Source organism: Meriones unguiculatus, chromosome 1 (genome assembly GCF_030254825.1).
Source record: "Meriones unguiculatus strain TT.TT164.6M chromosome 1, Bangor_MerUng_6.1, whole genome shotgun sequence".
Classification (NCBI taxonomy): domain Eukaryota; kingdom Metazoa; phylum Chordata; class Mammalia; order Rodentia; family Muridae; genus Meriones; species Meriones unguiculatus.
In genome coordinates this window covers 54,311,537-54,331,542 of record NC_083349.1, presented here as the reverse complement: position 1 = coordinate 54,331,542, position 20,006 = coordinate 54,311,537, and the positions used below count along the sequence as shown (strand labels likewise).

Below are 20,006 nucleotides of genomic sequence, written 5' to 3'. Positions count from 1 at the left end.
CAAGAACTGAAGATAGAAGACATTCTGAAGTTGAAGAGGAGGGCTAAAAAGCAGAGTTGGTTGAATATATAAAATGAGAAAATTTCCTCCTTATTCTGTATGGACAGGTGACTTGCCTTTCCTTCATTTAGCAGAATATGAAGAGATTTTATTCTACAGAGGGACAGCCACAGAAAAGATGGTTAGGGAGACAAGTCAAAATTCACCACTGTCAGCAGAGGTGTTAAATTGCAGCCAATTTTATTTTAAGCAGTTAGCAAGAGATGAAAAGCTTTCTCTTAAGGTAAACCAGTAAGGTTAAAAGATGTTTAATCTGTGTCTGTCAATAGCTAATACTACATAGGGTGTCCTGATAAGTATAAATAAAACATTTATATGCAAAAATCAGACAGAAACAAATACTTACATAACCAACATCAGGTCTGTAACATGTATATGCCCCTAAGATGCTATGTAAAACATCGTGATATGGGCCACCCTTAGGGAAAAAAAAAAAGAATAAAATTTGAAACTATAAGTATCTTTAGGCTAATGCTCATGAAATATTAAAAACTATAAGATTGTATCTTTTCCTAAATGAGCAGTTTTAGCACATTTAATTATTATAAAAATGTTCTAAATGTATTCTATCAAGATGTTTTCAGAATTGATAAAAGTTTGATCTTGAACAATAAGTCAAATATACTCATTTGAACATAACAAAATTATCAAACAATTTAAAATAGGGTATAATAAATATAATAAATTCTCTTTTTTAACTTTATTTTATGAATTACAGTTTATTCACTTTGTATCCTCCCTGTAGCTCCCTCCCTCCTCCTCTCCTTCTTCCCTACCTGTGCCCCTCCCCCAGCCCACTGATAAGGGAGGTCCTCCTCCCCTTATCCTAGTCTATCAGGAGTGGCTGTATTGTCTTCCTCTGTGGCCTGGTAAGGCTCCCCTCAGGGGGAGGTGATCAAAGAGCAGGCCAATCAGTTCCTGTCAGAGACAGTCCCTATCCCCATTACTATGGAACCCACTTGGACACTGAAACACTGAAATGCCATAAAAATTATTTCTATTTAATTTTTTTTTGTTATTTTACTTATATACACATGAGAACTGAAACCAGGGCCTTGCACATGTTCTTATACTAAGCCCATTTCACTTTGTATAATTTCAGAAAAATAAAATAAAAACAAGCCAGGCATGATGCATACAGCTTTAATATCAGCAAAACAGGTGTATCACTGAATTTGAGGTCAACATGATCTACATAGTGATTTCCTGGATAGCTGAGGCTACATAATAAGACCTTGTCTTTAAAGGGAAGAAGAAGAAAAAAAGCCAACCAGATATACTGAGTTGTGTTACTAATTTTGATATCAATAATAATTTTTAAAATGTATTTGTATGAGTGTTCTGCCTCCATGTATAACCATGTATAGTGTGGGTGCATGATGTTGATGGAGGCCAGAGAAGGGTGTCAGATCCCCTGGAACTGCAATTACAGAAGGCTCTGATCTGCCACAAGGGTGCCAGGAATTGGACCCAGGTCCTCTAGAAGAGCAACTAACTACTCTTAACTGCTGAGGCATCTCTCTAGCTCCAGTGTTTTTTGTTTTGTTTTCTTCATTTACTTACTTCTTGTGCAGGTACGCAGGTACATGCATGCTACAGTATACAAGTGAAAGTCAAAGGACGACTTTCAGGAACTGGTTCTCTCCTTCTCCTACATGGGTTCCTTAGGATCAACTCAGCTTGTCAGACTTTGGCAGCAATCACCGTTACCTGATGAACCATCTCACTGGTCCCAATAGTAAATATTTCCAATAATCACACAGCCTTTATTATAGACAAACTATTTCTTTGGATTTTAATAATAAGAATTAAAAATAGCTAGTTATTCCTATACAAATATAAAAGTAAAATATTTCTTCTGAGTTCAAAGGCAATTCTAAATAATTTGGGACCGATATATTTATATTTTAACAGTTTATAAGGTAAACTCATTAATAATTCAAATATAGAAAGTCACTGTAATAAAAATATAACTACCAGCCAGGTTGTGCTGGCACACACCTTTAATCCTAGCACTTGGGAGGCAGAGACAGGCAGATCTCTGAGTTCGAGGCCAGGCTGGTATATAGTGTGAGTCCCAGGAGAACCAGGACTCCACAGAAAAATCCTGTCTCAAAAACAAAACAAAACAAAACAAAACAAAACAAAAACCCTAAATGCCTACTACTAACAAGTGTATGTTATGAGAACTACAATGTATTTTATTCCATAGAAAACACATTTCTTATTTTTTTAGCTTTGCATTTTTATATAAAGACTCAAATTATTTTGTTTTATATTTTTATTTATTTTATTTTAAGTATATGAGTGTTTTATCTGCATGTACATGCCTAGTGCCAATGAAAGTCAGAAGATGGAGTCAGATGCCTAGAACTGGAGTCAGAGATAGTTGTATGCTAGGAACTGAATCCAGGTCCTCCTTAAGAGCAACAGGCGCTCCTACCCAGTGAGACATTTCTCCAGTCCTGCTTTAAAAAAAAAAAATGTTTCTCTTGTTTTTTAAGGCAGTGTGTCACTATGTAGTTGTGGGCTCTGGAACTCTTATGTGGATGAGGCTGGTCTCAACTCAGAGATCCACTAGCCTTGTACCACAATGCCTGGTCTCTTCTCAAAATTTTAAGATTTGTATTAAAACAAAACAAAAAACTGGGGGCTAGAGAGATGTCTCAGCAGTTAAGCGCACAAGCTGCTCTTCCAGAGGACCAGGTTCAATTTCTAGCATCCACATGGCAGCTCAAAACTGTCTATAACTCAGGTGTTCCAGGGGATCCAATACAGGCATACATGTAGGCAAAACATCAATGAACATAAAATAAAAATAAATAAATATTATAAAAGTAATAATAGTTGGCTGGGTATGATAACTCATTTCTTTAATCCCAGCACTTGGAAGGCAGGAGCAGGAGATCTCTGTGATTTCTACAGCAGCCTCATCTATTAGGGAAGTCTAAGCCAGTCAGAATTACATAGTGACTCTGTCTCAAAAATGTAAAAGTAAAAGCAGTGCCTATGGATTTACAGAATTTGTCCCAGTGAGTGCTGAAAGAATAGAATAAAACAGTAGTTAAAATGTGATTAGTAAAGCTCACCTTCTGAAAGATGTAGAGAGATGGAAATGTACGGGATATGTCCAGCTTAATTAATTCCAGACTAGCCTCTCGGTCAGCAACAGATATACCTGCATTACCAAACAGATAAAATTTAAACAGAGGCTGATCAAACTGCCTATATGTTAAGTAGAAAAGCTGAAAAGTCAAGAATGTTCAAGGAACACCGAATAATCTTTGCTTGAATTTAGAATTTACTGCCTTTCCCCAGCCCCAGCATTGTTTATTTGATTTTGAAACAGGGTCTCACTATGTAGTTCCAGCTGGCCTGAAGCTCACTATGGTCACCAGGCTCACCTCAAACTTATAGCAATCCTCCTGCTTCCGCATCTCAAGGGCTGGGATTGGTATTTGACTTCTTGTGGGAATTTTTGAAATAGGTTCTCACATAGCCTAGGTTAGCCTCAAACTTCAATTCCCTTTGTAGCCTTGAACTCCTGATCCTCTTGCCTCTACCCTCTTGAGTGCTAGTATTACAGGCATGTGCCACCACACCTAGTTTATGTAGTGCTAGGGACTGAACTCAGGACCGTGTGCATGCTAGGCAGGTGTATACTGAGCTACATCTTTAGTCTTCTTTCTGACTTTTTGAGACAGGGTCTCATTCTGTATACCAGGCTAACCTCAAACCCTTATCAATCCTCTTGCCTCAGCCTTGTGAGTTCTGGGATTATGGCCAAGCAATCATGGACAGCAAAACATAGGGTCATCTCTTTCCTCTCTCCCTCCCACTGCACACCCCCCTCTCTAAGTGCACAAGGGAACAGGTTCTCATGTAATCCAGGCTGGCCTTGAACTTACTTACTTTGTAGCTAAGGATAGCCTTAAACTCTTGATTCAGCTTTCACTTCCTGAGTACTAAAATTATAGGCATATGCTCCCATACCAAGCCTTGAATTTAGTCTCTTTTGTTTTGTTTTTCTAAGACAGGGTTTCTCTGTGTGGCCTTGGCTGTCCTGGATTCACTTTGTAGACCAGATGAACTCACAGAGATCTATCTGCCTCTGCCTCTTAAGTCCTGGGTTCACAAGCGTGCACCACCATGCCAGGCTGAATTTAGTCTCTTTTATTGGGGGAAATATAAATACATTCCTCAGAAAACAAGGTGAAAGAATTCTGTTCTAGTTCTTATTGAACTTAAGAACAGACTATTATTCCCTTGGTAGTAACTAGGAAACAAATCCAAACCATTACTGACAACTTGATAGTTCAGACTGTATATACAAGTTAAAATCCCAGCACCCACACAAGCTCTGCATGGCCTTATGCAGGTCTTTAACCTTAGTGCTGAGGGGCAGAAAAGAACGGGTGCTGGGGCTGGCTAGTGTCCAGCCTAGCAGGAAGAAACGAAACATGACAACTCCAAATTGAGGAACAGGCCTTGCCTCAAAGGAATGAGGTAGGATGTGAGAGATGAGAGCACTTGATGCTCTTCTCTGGCCTCCGAAATGAGCACAGATGTACAGGTGTGTGCGTGCATTTGCATACAGATGTGCATACACGACATTCATGCATATTCAAGTATATATGTGTGTACATATAGCATACACATCATCCCCTCATGTGCATACATATAATGTGCATACACCACAGTAACACGATTCACATACAAAACTACATGTGCATAATATAAAAATAAGAATACATAACTATGCACACACACACACATTTTGAGACGGGGTCTCAGTAAGTAGCTCTGGCTTTCCTGAAACTCACTATGAGACCATGCTATCCTCAAACTCAGAGATCCATCTCCTTCAGTCTTCTGAGTGCTGGGATTAAAGGTATGCACCACCATATCCAGATGGACATTCTTTTCATTAGGAAATCTAATGAAAAATCCATAGCTTTGCTCTAGCCTCGCTCAGTTACTGTCTGAATCGAGGTAAGAAGCTCCTAGTCCAATTGCGCAAAATGAAAAACATTAATATCTCTTTATACATTCATTTTATTTTCAGTGTCATAATATTTAGTTTAAAATATGCAAACAAAGAAACAGAAAAATGTGACTTACAATGAAGAACTTACAAATAACATAGTATTGGGTCAACAGACATTGGGTCTATTATATGTAAGCAACAAAGTATAATCAAAATGAGAGAAAAGACATGAGAAAGATGAAGACTTTTAAAAGAACACATGAACATTTTTAAATTATCAAATATAACAACTAGAACTTAAAACTCATTTGGAGAGAGTTAACAATAGAGTAGACAGCAGAGAAAGATTAAAAAATCTGAATACAGATGAACACAAATCATCTAACTGAGAAAGCTTTAAAAGTAAAAAAGAGTATATGAGGTGTGTGGACCATTATTAAGTAAATGGCCTATCATAATCAAAACAGAGCATGAGAAAGCAGCAAGAGAGATAAGGCTGAAGCAATATTTGAAAAGATAATGGGGACTGGTGAAATGGCTTAGTGGTTAAGAGCATGTACTGCTCTAACACAGGACACAAATTTGATTCCTAAAACCCACACACATGGCTCACAACTACCTATGACTACAATTCTAAGAGAGCCAACATCCTCTTCTGGCCTCCTAGGGCACCAGGCACAGACTTGCATGCAGGCAAAACACCCATATACACAAAACAGAATAAAAAAAAATCATTTAAATATTTTAAGAAAACAACTGCAAAGGTATGTGACAACTGATGATTATAGTCAGGAAACAAGAAAACAGTAATGTAAACAGAATACTATTGACTAGAATGTTTTTTAATACATTGTCTAGGTGTATATAAGACGGGCTAGAAAACATGTTTATTAGTTAAGGAAACAGCTTTAAAACTTTTATTATATTTATTTAGTGTGTGTTCAGTGTATGCACACACGTCATGGAACACAAAGGGCAACTTGAGGGAGTTGGTGATGACAGTCATCCTCAAGTTTGACAGCACATGCCTCGACCTATGAAGCTACCTTAACATCCCTGTCATAGCTATTACATTAATTAATTCATTCTAAAGTACAATTTTTATTTAGTCATAACAAAAATGTTTGGTTTTTCTTTAGATAGGTTCTCATGTTGTTGAGGCTGGCCTCAGACTTGTTACACAGCTGAAAATGACTCAACCCTAATCCTCCTGCTTCCTATATGGGATTACAGGTGTGAGTTACCCAAGCAATTCTCAGACACTTTCCATTTTAATACATGTAATTTTTTTTCTGAAAAAAGAAAAAAAATGTTTGTTTTGGCTCTAAGCAGTTGTTATAGCACTGAGTTACATTTCCTAGTTTTAATTTGTATAATTTTGGTACTTCATAAAAACTTACTTTAATAGAAAACTAAGCCATGCATGGGGATACATAACCTGCAATCCCAGCCTTCTTAAGGCAGGGGAGGAAGAAGCAAGTTCACAAATTCAGTGCTAGTCTGCGCTACATATCATATGACTACATCTTAAAATAAGTAAATAATTAATGAAAAGAATAATGCAATAGCTGAGACCTTGCTTGTACAAAATTTCATATATTTTAATTTGTTTGCATTTTCAGTTCTTCAGAAATAGCCAAGATAGCTAACCAATGTGAGATGATTCTTTCATGACCCTTAAAATCAAATCTTCTCCCTGATCACTTACTTTCTTAATGTTCACTTTCCTAAGGCAGAAAAAAATAATTTTTTAAAAGTGGTGCTCATAGAAAGGGAAGGTAGGACTGGGAAGGGACAAGGAAGGGGGTTACAGCTGGGATACAAAGTGAATAAACTGTAATTAATAAAAAATAAGTAAATTATAAAAAAATTAAAAGTGGTGTTTACAGACAATCACTGAGATGAGTTCTACTTGGAGATGGTTTATTTATTTATTTATCTATTTACTTATTATTTATACACTACACTGCCTGCATGTGTGCCTACACTCCAGAAGAGGGCACCAGATCTCATTCCAGATGACTGAGCCACCATGTGGTTGCTGGGAATTGAACTCAGGACCTTTGGAAGATCTAACAGTACTTTTAACAGCTGAGCCATCTCTCCAGCCCCTATTTTGGGTTTTTCAAGACAGAGTTTCTCTGAGTAATTCTGGCTGTCCTGGAACTTACTTTGCAGACCAGGCTGGACTCAAACTTACAAAGATCCTCCTGCCTCTACCTCCCAAGTGCTGGGATAAAGGTGTGCACAACCATGCCGTGGGAATTTGCTTTCTATACAGTAATGAATCCAAAAAAAAAAAAAAAAAAAGAGAGTGAGTCTGGGAATATAGCTTAGTTGGTAGAGTTCTTTTTCAGTATGTATGAAGGCCTGGGTTAAATCCCCAGCACCACATATATGGGACATTGCAGCTTACACCTGTAATCTCAGAACTCTGGAGATAGAGGCAGGACATCAGAAGTTCAATATCATCCTCAGCAACATAGTGAATACAAAGTTATCCTGAATTGAATGAGAACCTACCTTAAAAAACAAAAAACAAAAAAAACAAGTAAATAAAAAGAAAAATGACAGATTAGGAATATGATTCCCCATTATCAAAGTACAAAAGATAATTAAATAAGTTTGCCTAAATTTAATAAATGATACAAGAAAATAGTTTTTCAGAATTATTAAGAAAACTAACTGGCAAGGCCTCTGCCAACTCCAAGAGTGTGTTTCAGATATATTAAAAAAACCAAAGAGGTAGGGCAAATCACAATAAGAATGATGCATAGTTTAAGGGTGACTAAGGTCAGTGGATGGAGAAAGAGAAGTTCAGACAGAGTGTGAATAACATCAGTCTTTATTAAGAGCTTGGTCCAAAATACTGTATTCGTCCCATTAGCCTCACTGCTGTTATTTAAATCCTGGGATTTGGGTAGACAAACCTGACTTAGACCGCAGCCTCCTGCTTCGAACTTACTGACTACTCTAAGCCTGTTTCCATTCCACAAATCAGAAGACTATCATCTTCTGTTGCAGCAATTATTACAGTTTCTGGTACATGGTAGAAAAGCTCACTCGTATATTCAGTAACTGGATTTTGAAATTCTCATTTAGAAACACCATACCTTCTGTTTCAGTATCAGAACTTGTTTCACTGAAGCTTTTCCACCGTTCTTTTGCTCTTGAAAGAAAGATTTCATATAGTTCTGAAGGGGGAAAAAAAAGTTATAAGTAATACAAAAAAAAATTCACATTTTATTTTCACTCTTTTGATTATTTGTATTGGCGGTTGCTTTTTTTTAAATTTTTAAATTTGGTTTTGGTTTTTTAATTTTTTCAAGATAGGGTTTCTCTGTGTAGCCCTGGCTGTCCTGGAACTTGTCCTGTAAATCAGGCTGGCTTCCAACTCAGAGATCTGCCTGCCTCTGCCTCCCAAGTGCTGGGTTTAAAGGCATACGCCACCACCTGGCTTTTAATTTTCACACTTTTTACTTAATTGTTTAGGTCTATCTGGGCAAACTAGATTTATCAGAACTCTTCAGTGCATGACTAGAAAGACAGCAAGACACAGGATGAGGGTCATCCTGGGAGCTGGTGCAGAGCATGAAAAGGAAAAAAAACTGCTCAACAGCCACACGGGGCAACCAAGAGCAGCAAAAACTTGGGGAGTCAAACCTAGACTGCATTCCTGCTCTGCCAATCACTGCCTCTGGGATTTCAAGAAACTTACTTAACTACTCTGGAACTTGATCTTTTCATCTGTAAATTGGAGAAAATAATACCCATTCATGGAGTTACCACTCATTAAACAAGTCATTTCTGGTATTTTTTTGTTTGTTTGTTTTTGTTTGTTTGGTTTTCTGAGACAAGGTTTCACTACGCAGCTCTGACTGCCCTGGAACTCACTCTGTAGACCAGGCTAGCCTCAAAGTCAGAGATCCATCCACTGCCTCTGCCTCAAGAGCTGGGCTTAAAGGCATGTGCCACTATGCCTGGCATCTTTCTCTTTTGAGCCAGGTTCTTACTAAGTAACCCTGGCTGTCCTAAACTTGCTTTGTGTAGATCAGCCATGGACACACAGAGGTCTGCCTGCTTCTGCCTCCCATATAGGATTAAAGGAATGCACTAAAATCTTTATTTTTTATATGTAAAACACAAACATGGTTTCTGCAAAACACAAACTCTACAAAATAGCATGGAATAAAAGTTTCCTTCTCTAAGATGTAACTACTATGGTGAGCAGGGCTCTTATGAACTCACTCAAACATAAAGATGTGCTTATCTGATTTACATACATCCTTAGTTTTAAAAACTCAGGGGCTGGAGAGATAGCTCAGTGCTAAGAGCATTTTCCTCTCTTGCAGAAGTCCCAAGTTCACTTTCCAGTACCCACATCAGGCAACTCACAATCACCTTTATTACATTCTAGAAGATCCTACACCTCTGTCCTCCATAGGCACCTGCACGCACAAGCACATACCCACACAGAGGCACATACACATGATTAAAAACAATAACAATAACAACAAATCTTAAAAACAAACCCAAAGTGATGACATCCTACATGCAGCAATCTCATTTTATTTGGTTCTGGTAGAGCTTATTATACATTAGTAGGCACAACTGTTGTTTGATTTTTTTTTCCCCAGTGTTGGGGACTGAACCAAAGGCCAGGACTCTACCACTGAGTTAAATCCCAATTTTTTTGTTTGTTTCTTTTTAACACAATATTCCAATGTATGACAACTGTATTACAACAAGTATTCTTACATAGTCAAGACTCCGACTACATACATTTCAAACATACTTTATAATTCTATTTTCCTTTATATTTATTTATTACTACAAATGGCTTGAAAATAAAATTTAAAAGGAATAAAAGTTAAAACTATTTATATACAAATCCATGAAAGATCTGGTAAAGAAAATAACTGCAATTTAAAATTTTGTGTATATAATTACTTGAGTTTGTCAATTATCAATTGCATATATTTTTTTAAAATTTCAAACTGATATCAGTTTCCTTCTTTAAACTACCTTGGAAGAAAAAAAAAATGTGACAAATCCATCATATTAGGAAACTACAAAATTGACCTAGTAAGAAAAATATGGTAAAGCATTTTAAAAAAGCCAAATGGGTAATTTCCCAAGAAGACTTATAATTAAGGCCCAGTGAGAAGTCCTTTGTCTTTGTTAGTTTTACGTGTAATCTAAAAAGGGCAAGGAGAAAGCAGGCTTAAAGACACGACAGGGACAGTGCCTTCTACTTGAATGAAGAATACTTTGGTTTTAGTTTTTGTCTTTTGGGAAGACAATGATATGCAGACATTCAACCAAGAACTCTGACAGTAAATACTCATATTATGAATAATCAAAACAATTCTTTCATATAGTTAATGATCTTATCCTCATTTTACAAGTTGAAAAAAAAACCCTACACTTTTAGATACTAAGTAGTTTGCCCAAGGTCATAATCTAATACATGGTGGAGCCAGATGTGAACCTGTCTGACTAACTTCACAACCTATACTCTGAGCTTATTCTTTACTGTTATAAATTTCATGGTAAAACAAATATAAATATGGGGGGGTCAATTATTAGAAAATAAACAAAATTATAAAAAAATAAGCTTTACTGTACTCAAGACTGAGCTTTTTTCTACCACCAAAAGAAAGGAAGAGGATTAGTTCCCTATTTCATTCTTCAATATCTAATTGTTTAGTTAAGAAAACCTAAATTATACTGAAAAATAAATTACTTAGTCATATTACAGATCTTTACACACGTCTACATTGAGCTTTGGTTTTTACTGTCATAAAACTTCATCACCTATGAATTCAATATTTTAATACCTAAGTTATTAAGCAAGCTACCACTTCATATTCTAAAGCCAAAGTTATTAGCAACAACAACAACAACAACAAAATTAAAAATAAAACAAAAGTTCAAGTAACTATTAGTCAGTACTTTTTAAATCTGTAAGAAAGAAAATTATTTCTTTTTAACTTGTCCCATAGAAATCACTAGATTTCTTACTTAAATATAAATCACTATGTCTTACTTAAATATACTAAATCATATATAGCCTAATATAGTCTAGGGTGAATATTAAGACCTAAAGTTCTATCTTAAACTCTTTTATGGGGTGGCACTATGGCTTAAACTCAGGACTTTGCATATGGCAGGTAAGTGTCCCATCATAATATATATCACCAGCCTTTTCTTTCTTTCTTTTTTTCCCCCCCACCCGCCTTTTTTCAGTACAGTAGGGAATGAACCTACAGACTTAGTAGACATTGGTAGGCAAGCTCTCTTCCCAAGAGCCTAGTCTGCGTGGGTTTTTGTGTTTGTTGCTGCTGGTTTTTTTTTTTTTTGAGACAGGGGCTCACTATGTAGTCCAGGCTGATCTGGAACTTATAAAGATCTGCCTGCCTCTGCCTCCTGAATTCTGGGATTAAAGGCATACACCATCATGCCCAGCTTCTTGTGTATTTATCTTGAAATTGGATCTAAGTTTCCTAGGCTGGTCTCGAACTCACTTTGTAAACTATACAGCTCTTAAATTTTCAATCTTTCTGCCTCAACCTCTCTAGTTTGAATCAAAGGCCTGTGCCACTATGCCAAACCCATTAAACTCTATTTCTTAAGGTCTTTTTATAAAATGATTCCATTATTTGGATGGAAAAAGAGTGTTTGTGAAAGTCAAGGACAACTTGTAGGAACTAGTTCTCTAATCATCACACTTCATAGATGCACCTTTTACTAGATAAGCCATCTCACCAGCCCTCTAAAAGCTGTTTTTTTTTTTAAACTGTTGAGTCTTTTTTGTTTTATGGTTTATTTATTATTTATACAGTTTTCTGCCTGCATGTGTGCTTCAGGGCAGCAGAGGGCATCAGACCTTACTATAGATGGTTGTGAACCACCATGTGGTTGCTGGGACGTGAACTCAGGACCTTTGGAAGAGCAGAATGGCTCTTAACTGCTGAGCTATCTCTCCAGCCTGCTGTTTGTTTTTTTAATGTGTATGGTCACTGCATGTTTTGTCTGCACATATGTATATGCACCTTGTTCAGGCAGTGCTTTGGAGGACAGAGAGAACATCAGATGCTCTGGGACTGGAGTTAAGTTGTTGTTAGCAGTCATCTGGGTGACAGGTACCAAAACTAGGTGCTAAGCAAGAACAAGTGTTCCTTATGGCAATGCCATCTATTTCTACAGCCCCAAGTTTTCTGTTTTTAAAAGTAACATGCTTCTGTGACTCCCGTGAGAAGCCTATAGCTATGTTCTTGAGTGACTTTCTTTCTTAGCACCTTTCTCTTAACCCTAGTATTTAAAATCTACATGAAATATTTTAATAAACTCCAATTCTACTTAAAATGCTCATTACATGGTACTTTTGAAAATTTTAAAAAAAAATGTTTTTTGAGATAGTACCTCACTATGAAGCCCCTGACTAGCCCGAAACTCGTTATGTAGACCAGGCTCACATCAAACTCAGAGATCCTCCCACTTCTGTGTCTGGAGAAAAATTAGCTTCTAAAGATCACAAATAACTATAATATCTACAGTTGATATCACTTTAGTGATTAAAACAGACATTTGAGTTTTGATAATTTAATCTAATTTCATATTAACATTACATTGCTGCAATCATTACAGCAATGAAGATCTTTGTAAAAAAAATCTTTTAAACCCAATCTTATGTATTTCCTTCTAGTAGATTCTTAGAACTGAAATAGATAAATGATTGCCTTTTTAATTAAAATGTATTAATTGTTATAGAGGCAACATGTGTCCTGGGCATGAATGGAGGCCAGAAAAAGAGAGCTGTGTGGGGTGGGACCTCCTTCCATGGCTCAAGGGTTCAAGCACAGGTCATCTAAATGTGAAAGCTGTCTCACTGGCCAAAAAAGAGGTGGGTTTTTTGTTTGTTTGTTTGTTTTGTTTTGTTTGTTTTTGTTTTTGATATTTTGGAAATATTTCTAAATTATTTTTAGTAATACCCTGTAAGTATTTCCCTTTACTTTAATGTCTTAGACCTTGAGAATAAAAACAAGTGCTTGAATACTGCTTTAACATGTGTGTTGATTTGACGAGCACAGAGAAAATCATTAAGTACGTTATACAATGTACTAACAGTAAGATCAAGAATAGTTTGAGTAGCAAACATTTAAAGTTTATACTATTGTTTATATTTCTTTTAATAAATATAAATGTGTATTTAAAAAAATAACAGTAGGTCTGGAGATATGGTGCACTAGCTGCTCTTCCAGAGGTCCTGAGTTCAATTCCCAGCAACCACATTATGACTCACAACCATCTATAATGAGATCTGGTGCTCTCCTCTGGCATACAGGCACACATGCAGGCAGAACATTGTATACATAATAAATACATCTTTTTAAAAATAATTTATTTATTTTTATTTTATGTACATTGATGTTTTGACTGCATATATATCTGTGTGAGGGTGTTGGATCCCTGGAAAAGGAGTAACAGACAGTTGTGAACTGCCATGTGGGTGCTGGGGGTTGAACTCTCGTCCTCTGGCAACAGCATTCAGTCTCTTAACTGCTGAGCAATCTCTCCAGCCCAAATAAATAATTTCTTTAAAAAAAATAACAGTAACAATATTTTCTTTTATGCCCTGCCTTTACTTTTCTCTCTTTTTTCTTCCTTCTTTCTTTCCTTTTGAGGAAATATTTCATGTAGCTCAAACTGGTCTTGAACTCACAAAGTAGCTGAAAATGACCTTGGACTTGTCCTACTGTTTCTGCCCCCTGAGTATTGGGATTACAAGTGTGCCTGGTTTATGCAGTGCTTGGAACCAAGCCCAGAGTCAAATTTGTGCTAGGTAAATATTTTACAGAGTTACACTCCTAGCCACACAATATATTACTTTTACTATTAGAGATCAAAGTCTCCTGTGGTATTAGGTTAACCATCTAATTGTCCAGTGTTAAAACTGTCACTCACACTGATTGGTAACTTTTCTGCTAAAAAAAAATTTGGGGGGGGGGGCTAGAGAGATGGCTCAGAGGTTAAAAACACTTGCAGTTCTTCCAAAGGTCCTGAGTTCAATTCCCAGCAACCACATGGTGACTCATAACCATCTATAGTAAGTCTAGTATGCAGGTAGAATGTTATATGAATAAATAAATCTTTAAATAAAAGACTAGAAGGTTTTAAAATAATTTTTGAGACAATTTCATGTAGCCTTTCAATTATGTAGCACAGAATAATCTTGAACTTCTGATGCTCCTGTTTCTATATCTTGGGTGTTGAGATAACGATAGTAGGATTGCAGGCACGTGTCACACAACTTTTTAAAAAAAATTATTTTATTTGGTATCATACTATTTAAATTTTTTCTTTAACTCATCAAAAACTACTCTAGCATTTTACTAAATGTCAAGGTTTTAAGAGACTTAAGCAGAAAATAAGACAATTCCTTGAAAGTCTCTTTTTTTCCCTATACTTTATTATTATTATTATTGGGCTTTCTGATACAGATCCTATAGACACTGTAGCCTGGCTTTGCCTATAACTCACTATGTAGCCCATTTGACCTCCAAACTGCAGCAAAGCTGCCACAGCCTCCTGAGCACTATGGCTACAGACAGAGCTACCATGCCTGGCTAAGCTTTAACAGTAAATCTAAATAGCATAACACAATAAACCTGATTAGTGAAACCCATTTACTTTGCTAACTTAAAAAAATTAAGGGAAAAATACCCAAGCTGAAAAGAACTGGTTTGGATACACATTCAGCAGGAAAAAAATCAAGTTCCCTCAGAACATTATTTATTGTTTGAACACAGAGAGAGTCTGTCCATCCAGGCACTAGAGGAGCATCTCCTGTGTGCACTCACTGTTCACTGCCAGACTCTAAGTATTTGGATGCCAAGAATACTACTGTGAAATCTGCAAACTAAAGGAAAAAAGCCCACAAATCTTATGTATGTAATGATAAATTAAAACTCATTAACTATTACAAAGTTTCGGAGGGCATGAGGCAGCCTCTGAAAGTAACATAAATGGTAGTGTCTTTTAAATGGCAACTCTACTAATATGACTTATAAAACTCTGGAGATGATAATTTGTATGTGTGGGAATAACTGAATATAGAATACAAACCAGGAGTGATATTTAGTTCATTTCCTACAGCTAGACTCCAAACTTTCCCACGAACACTAGGGGGCAATCCCTGCCACCACAATTCTCGAACTCTTCTTGTACTACGCCTAGAATTAGAGGAGGAGAAAAAAGGAAAAAGTTACTTTTCATGCCAAAAATACTAGTTGCATGATGGTACACCTATGGCCAAGTGATCAGATGATTTTTAAGAATTTAAAGTGTTAAGTAGGTAATGCATTCTTTCCTTTGAGTTCATGCCACGAGCCACGAAAGCCCTCAAAGATGAACTAAGGGAAATTAAAGGGAAAGTCCTCTGACAGATGTTACTTCTACTAAAGATATATCAGAACCATATGGACAATAACTAAAAATAAAAACGACATAGAATGTACTGCCAATTCAGTACCAAAACAAAGACCTTCCTATGAGTAAGGCCTGGATAAGGCCCTAGGCTTTATGGAACAGTAGTTCAAAAAGAGTATGGGCTTTAGAGTCAGACCTAGATTCAAATCTAGTCCAACCACTCATTGTACAACCTTGAACAAATCACTTAGCTTCTCCAACCCTGAGCTAAATAAGTGTGAGCTGAAACAGAATTGCCTTATGAGAAGTACTAAGACTCAAATGTAAATTACTTAACAGAGACAAAGTAATATACTAGTTTCTTTATTTGCAGAAAAAAAATATATTCTAAACTCTAAAACCACAAATACTACCAAACTATAGGTTTTTCTTACACAAATAACTATGTTAAAATTGAATTTATAATTTGGACACTAAGAGATGAACAATAGCTAACAATAAAATATAATTAAAAGAATATATTAAAATAAGTATTAGTATATTGCTTCTCTATCTCACTCATTCATTCAAAATAGGGTACTTCTAGTTTTTCTACATAAGAGAAGTACTTTAGAGCTTCTCTCTGACAAATGTAGTCACCAGCATCCATCTCTACTCTTGAGTAAGTAAAGGAGTTATTTAACAGAAGCAATATATAACAGTAGCTCCGCAACTGAAAAGCCGCTGAGTGAGTAATACGCAGGTATTCTATATCTCAGGGTGACGCTGGACAAGGGCTGATTTATGGCCAGGACAAAGCAGTGCAGCATAGAGTTCATTGTGCTTCTTGGAAGGACACAAAATTTAAAACGTTTTTTATTTATATAAATACATTTTATTTATATTTAATTAACTAATTTTTTCATTTTTTTAGACTACAGGCAACTGAAACTTCACAAAGACTGGATAAGAGGGTCTACTGTATCTGAAACATTTCCAATATTTGACAAATTGTCAATTTACATCCTACATACATTGTAGAAGGTACCCTTCAACCTTTCAGTCCAAAAGGAAGATAAAACATACATAGAAATATTGTCAAGAAAGAGACAAAAAGGAACAAACAAAGGCAAGAAGAATATTAGCTTCAAAGTACCATAGGACTTTTTACAGGGGGAAATCATATATCACACATTTTCTTAGTTAAGAGAACAGAATTTAAAAATACTTTTTTTACTCTTTTTAATTTTCTTTCTTTCTTTTATGTCTTTCTTTCTTCTTTCCTTTCATTCTTTCATATCTATTTAATTGTAGATACTGTCTCTCTGTCTAATTTTGGCTGGTCTGGAACTCACTTTATTACCCAGGCTGGCACTGATTTCACAACAATCCTGTCTCAGCCTCCAGATTTCTGGAATTACAAGCATTACATTACCATACTCAACTTAAGAAACACTTTTAACATCTGATAAATGTACCTTATAATATATTTTCCTATTTAATGAATTCTTTCAATAATGAATCTTTTATGATTAGTGTTATATTAGAATTAAGAAAAATGGTAATTCAGAAGACTAAAAGTTTCATGAATCAACTCACTCCACAGGTTTCAGAGGACTGGTAAGATTCTGACAGCACATAGGATGGTCAGTAAGAAAAGGATGCAACAAAGAGAGGAGTTCATGAAAGAGTAGGAATAAACATGAAGAGTTTCAGGCAATGGTTAATAGTATCATTTAGCTACAGCATAAGATACATGCTGAGAGGTGATAATATAGACTTGGAAAAGATGAAATATTTGGAGACACACTAAACTTCCGGAAAAATCTGCTTACTTACATTACTTCCCAATTGGGCAGTATTTCATTGATCCAAATTACCATTGCACTTGCAATGCTTTCTTCCTGCTTAAATCGTTCTTTCATTATTCTTTTTCTTTTATGTGCTTCTTTAATTTCTGTTTTGAACAAGTAAGAATTATTTCAATACAAATGAGCTAGATCAAAATCCCTTCCTTTTGTACCTAGGTCTATAAACAAGGCTGCTTCAAGAAGAATCTTCTGATATTAGAAAGAAAGTGGGAGAAAAAGAAAAACAAAAGCATTGTCTAACATCATTTTAAAGTAACACTTTCTATCTTACAAAAGTAAAGGGACAAAAGGCAAAAATAAATTTTTAAAAATGGCCAGGACATTGCTATGTTACTTTTTCTTTCTGGTTGTTTTTGGGTTTTGCTTTGTTTACAGAACTTGAGACAAGGTTCTGTAAGACTGCCTATGCTACCTGACTGTTCAATATCTTTCTTTTCCTTTTATTCTCTTTTATATCCTTCAATTATTTTTTTTTTGAGACAGAGTCTCAAGTATTCCAGGCTGCCTTCAAACTTGTTATGAAGCTAGAATATCTAGAATAACTCCTGATATTCCTGCTTCCATCTCCCAAGTGCTGGGCTTTCTGGCGTGTGTCACCACTCCTGGTTTATGCAATACTGAGGTTCTGACCAGGACTTCACCCACACTAGGCAGGCACTCTCCCAACTGAGTTACAGCCCCAGGTCTTAGGGCACGGTCTGTTCCTGGAAAGCCTAGAATTCATTATGTAAACCAAGTTGTCCTCACATGTACCTCCTCCTCCTACAACTGCCTCCTCGCTGGAATATAGGTGTGTAGCACTGTGCCTGGATAGTTGTATCACTGAGTTCTGTTTACTTAATCTACGAAATGAAATCTGTTGATGAAATAGTTAAAAACTGTAAGCAACTAACCAGGAGCAATTTTTCATACAATGGCTATATTAATCTCAACATAAACAATATGACATTAAAAATTATTTTGCCAATGATACTATTACTATGTAAATACCTTTTGGCATGGTATTTTACTCATTAGGTCAAAATAATAATTTCTCAACAAACAAAATTAACATACCTCTCAGTCTAGAGATCACAATTTTGGAAAGTTTCCTCAAATATAGAGAAAAGTGGGCTACGTATCAAAAGTTATAAAGCCAGGTGATGTTGGCACACATCTTTAATCCCAGCACTCAGGAGGCAAAGGCAGGTAGATCTCGGTGAGTTTGAAGACAGCCTGATCTACAGAGGAATCTTGTCTGAAAAACAAATGAAACAAACAAACCGAAACCAAATAAAACAAAAAAGTTTTAAAAAAAATTTTAGAACCAGCAAGAACTTGTAGGAGATAAGCTAGCCAAACTATTTTCAAATTGTGTTTCATGTGTGCCTCTGAAACGGACTCAGCGGCAAGCAAGACACCAAGCATTGGCTCCACATTTATGTTTTATGTATTCAGATTGTATGTAAGATGTCTTTAAGAAAGTGTTAAATAAGAGGCTAAAAACCTAATGTAGTCATATGCTTCCAGTTTTAGATAAGGAAACACAGTGGGCCTATTCAGAGTATTACAACAAAGACCACGTGAAATAGGGCTAAACCTAAAACATTCGGATTCCCAATTTATTATTTCTACTATGTCACATACCATCTACTTCTCTAGAAACATCAAACAATAAAGTCAAAGTAAAGCAGTCAATAAAAGGTAACTTGCTGTGTTAGAAATGTTTTTGTTATTTTGTTATTTTGTTTGGCTTGGTTTGGTTGGGTTTGGTTTTTTTGAGACAAAGTTTATCTTGTATCCTTGGTTTTCCTGGAACTCACACTGTAGACTAATCTGGCCTCCAAGTCAGGAAGTATTTTTAATTCTATATATTAAAATAAACTCAACAAATGTTCAAATAATTAGGCATTTTAGAAGGTTGTAAGTGGGCTTACATACATTATGTTTACTCTACCGTTAAAGATACAACTTTACTTCCAAAATAGTAGCATAAGCAGAACTGTATGCTATTAAAACAACTCCATTCACTTAAGTCAGAGAAAAAAATCAGTTAAATATTTTTCTACTAAAACATATACAATATAATATTTCAAAAATAAATTAGAAATATATATTTGCAAAAATGAGTATTTATCCTGAACTAATTATGGTCAACACATATTATATACACTGTTAAAGTATACTTATATATATTTGGTGCAGAGGGTTGGAGGAAAAGAGAATAAATAAAAATGTGAATTTGTGCCAGTGAGAGTATTTATTTATAAACCTAACTAAATGACAACACTGAGACTTTAGTAGACTTCAAATTTTAGCTTCAAATTATATTCTCACAGTAATATAGAAAATTATAAGTAAAAGTGAAAGAGTGACTGTCATTGCATGAAAAAAAAAAAAGCCAAAACACCATAAAAATGAAACAACAGGAATAAAGCTCATGAGTGGTAACTTTATAAGACTCTTTTAAAACAAAACTGAACCTGGGCATGGTGGCTCACCTATGACCCTAGATCTAGAGAGGCTAAGTCCTGAAATATAAGATGAGTTCAAGGCCAGAGTGGCTTCATAGTGAGACTTTGCCTCAAAAAATTACAACCAAAAAAATTAAGCCAAAACAAACAACAAACCCCTAAATAAACCTAAATTATAAAAAAAAAAATATTAGAGAAAAATAAGAATTATCTTCCTAATAAAAG

At 35.7% G+C, this 20,006-nt stretch overlaps 1 protein-coding gene across 3 annotated transcripts in view; it reads right to left on the bottom strand.

Moving 5' to 3' along the window:
* Window positions 1-20,006, bottom strand: part of Tbc1d12 (TBC1 domain family member 12) — an 84,500-nt gene that overhangs the window by 11,957 nt on the left and 52,537 nt on the right. For 2 of the 3 annotated variants that reach the window (XM_060389010.1, XM_060389018.1), the window contains 5 exons: window positions 17,297-17,414; window positions 15,176-15,282; window positions 8,161-8,241; window positions 3,150-3,238; window positions 407-478 (listed from right to left, as the gene is read on the bottom strand). In XM_060389010.1, coding sequence (XP_060244993.1) covers window positions 407-478; window positions 3,150-3,238; window positions 8,161-8,241; window positions 15,176-15,282; window positions 17,297-17,414 — 467 coding nt within the window. The remainder of the gene's footprint in view (window positions 1-406; window positions 479-3,149; window positions 3,239-8,160; window positions 8,242-15,175; window positions 15,283-17,296; window positions 17,415-20,006) is intronic. The other variant, XM_060389004.1, reaches the window with a different exon arrangement.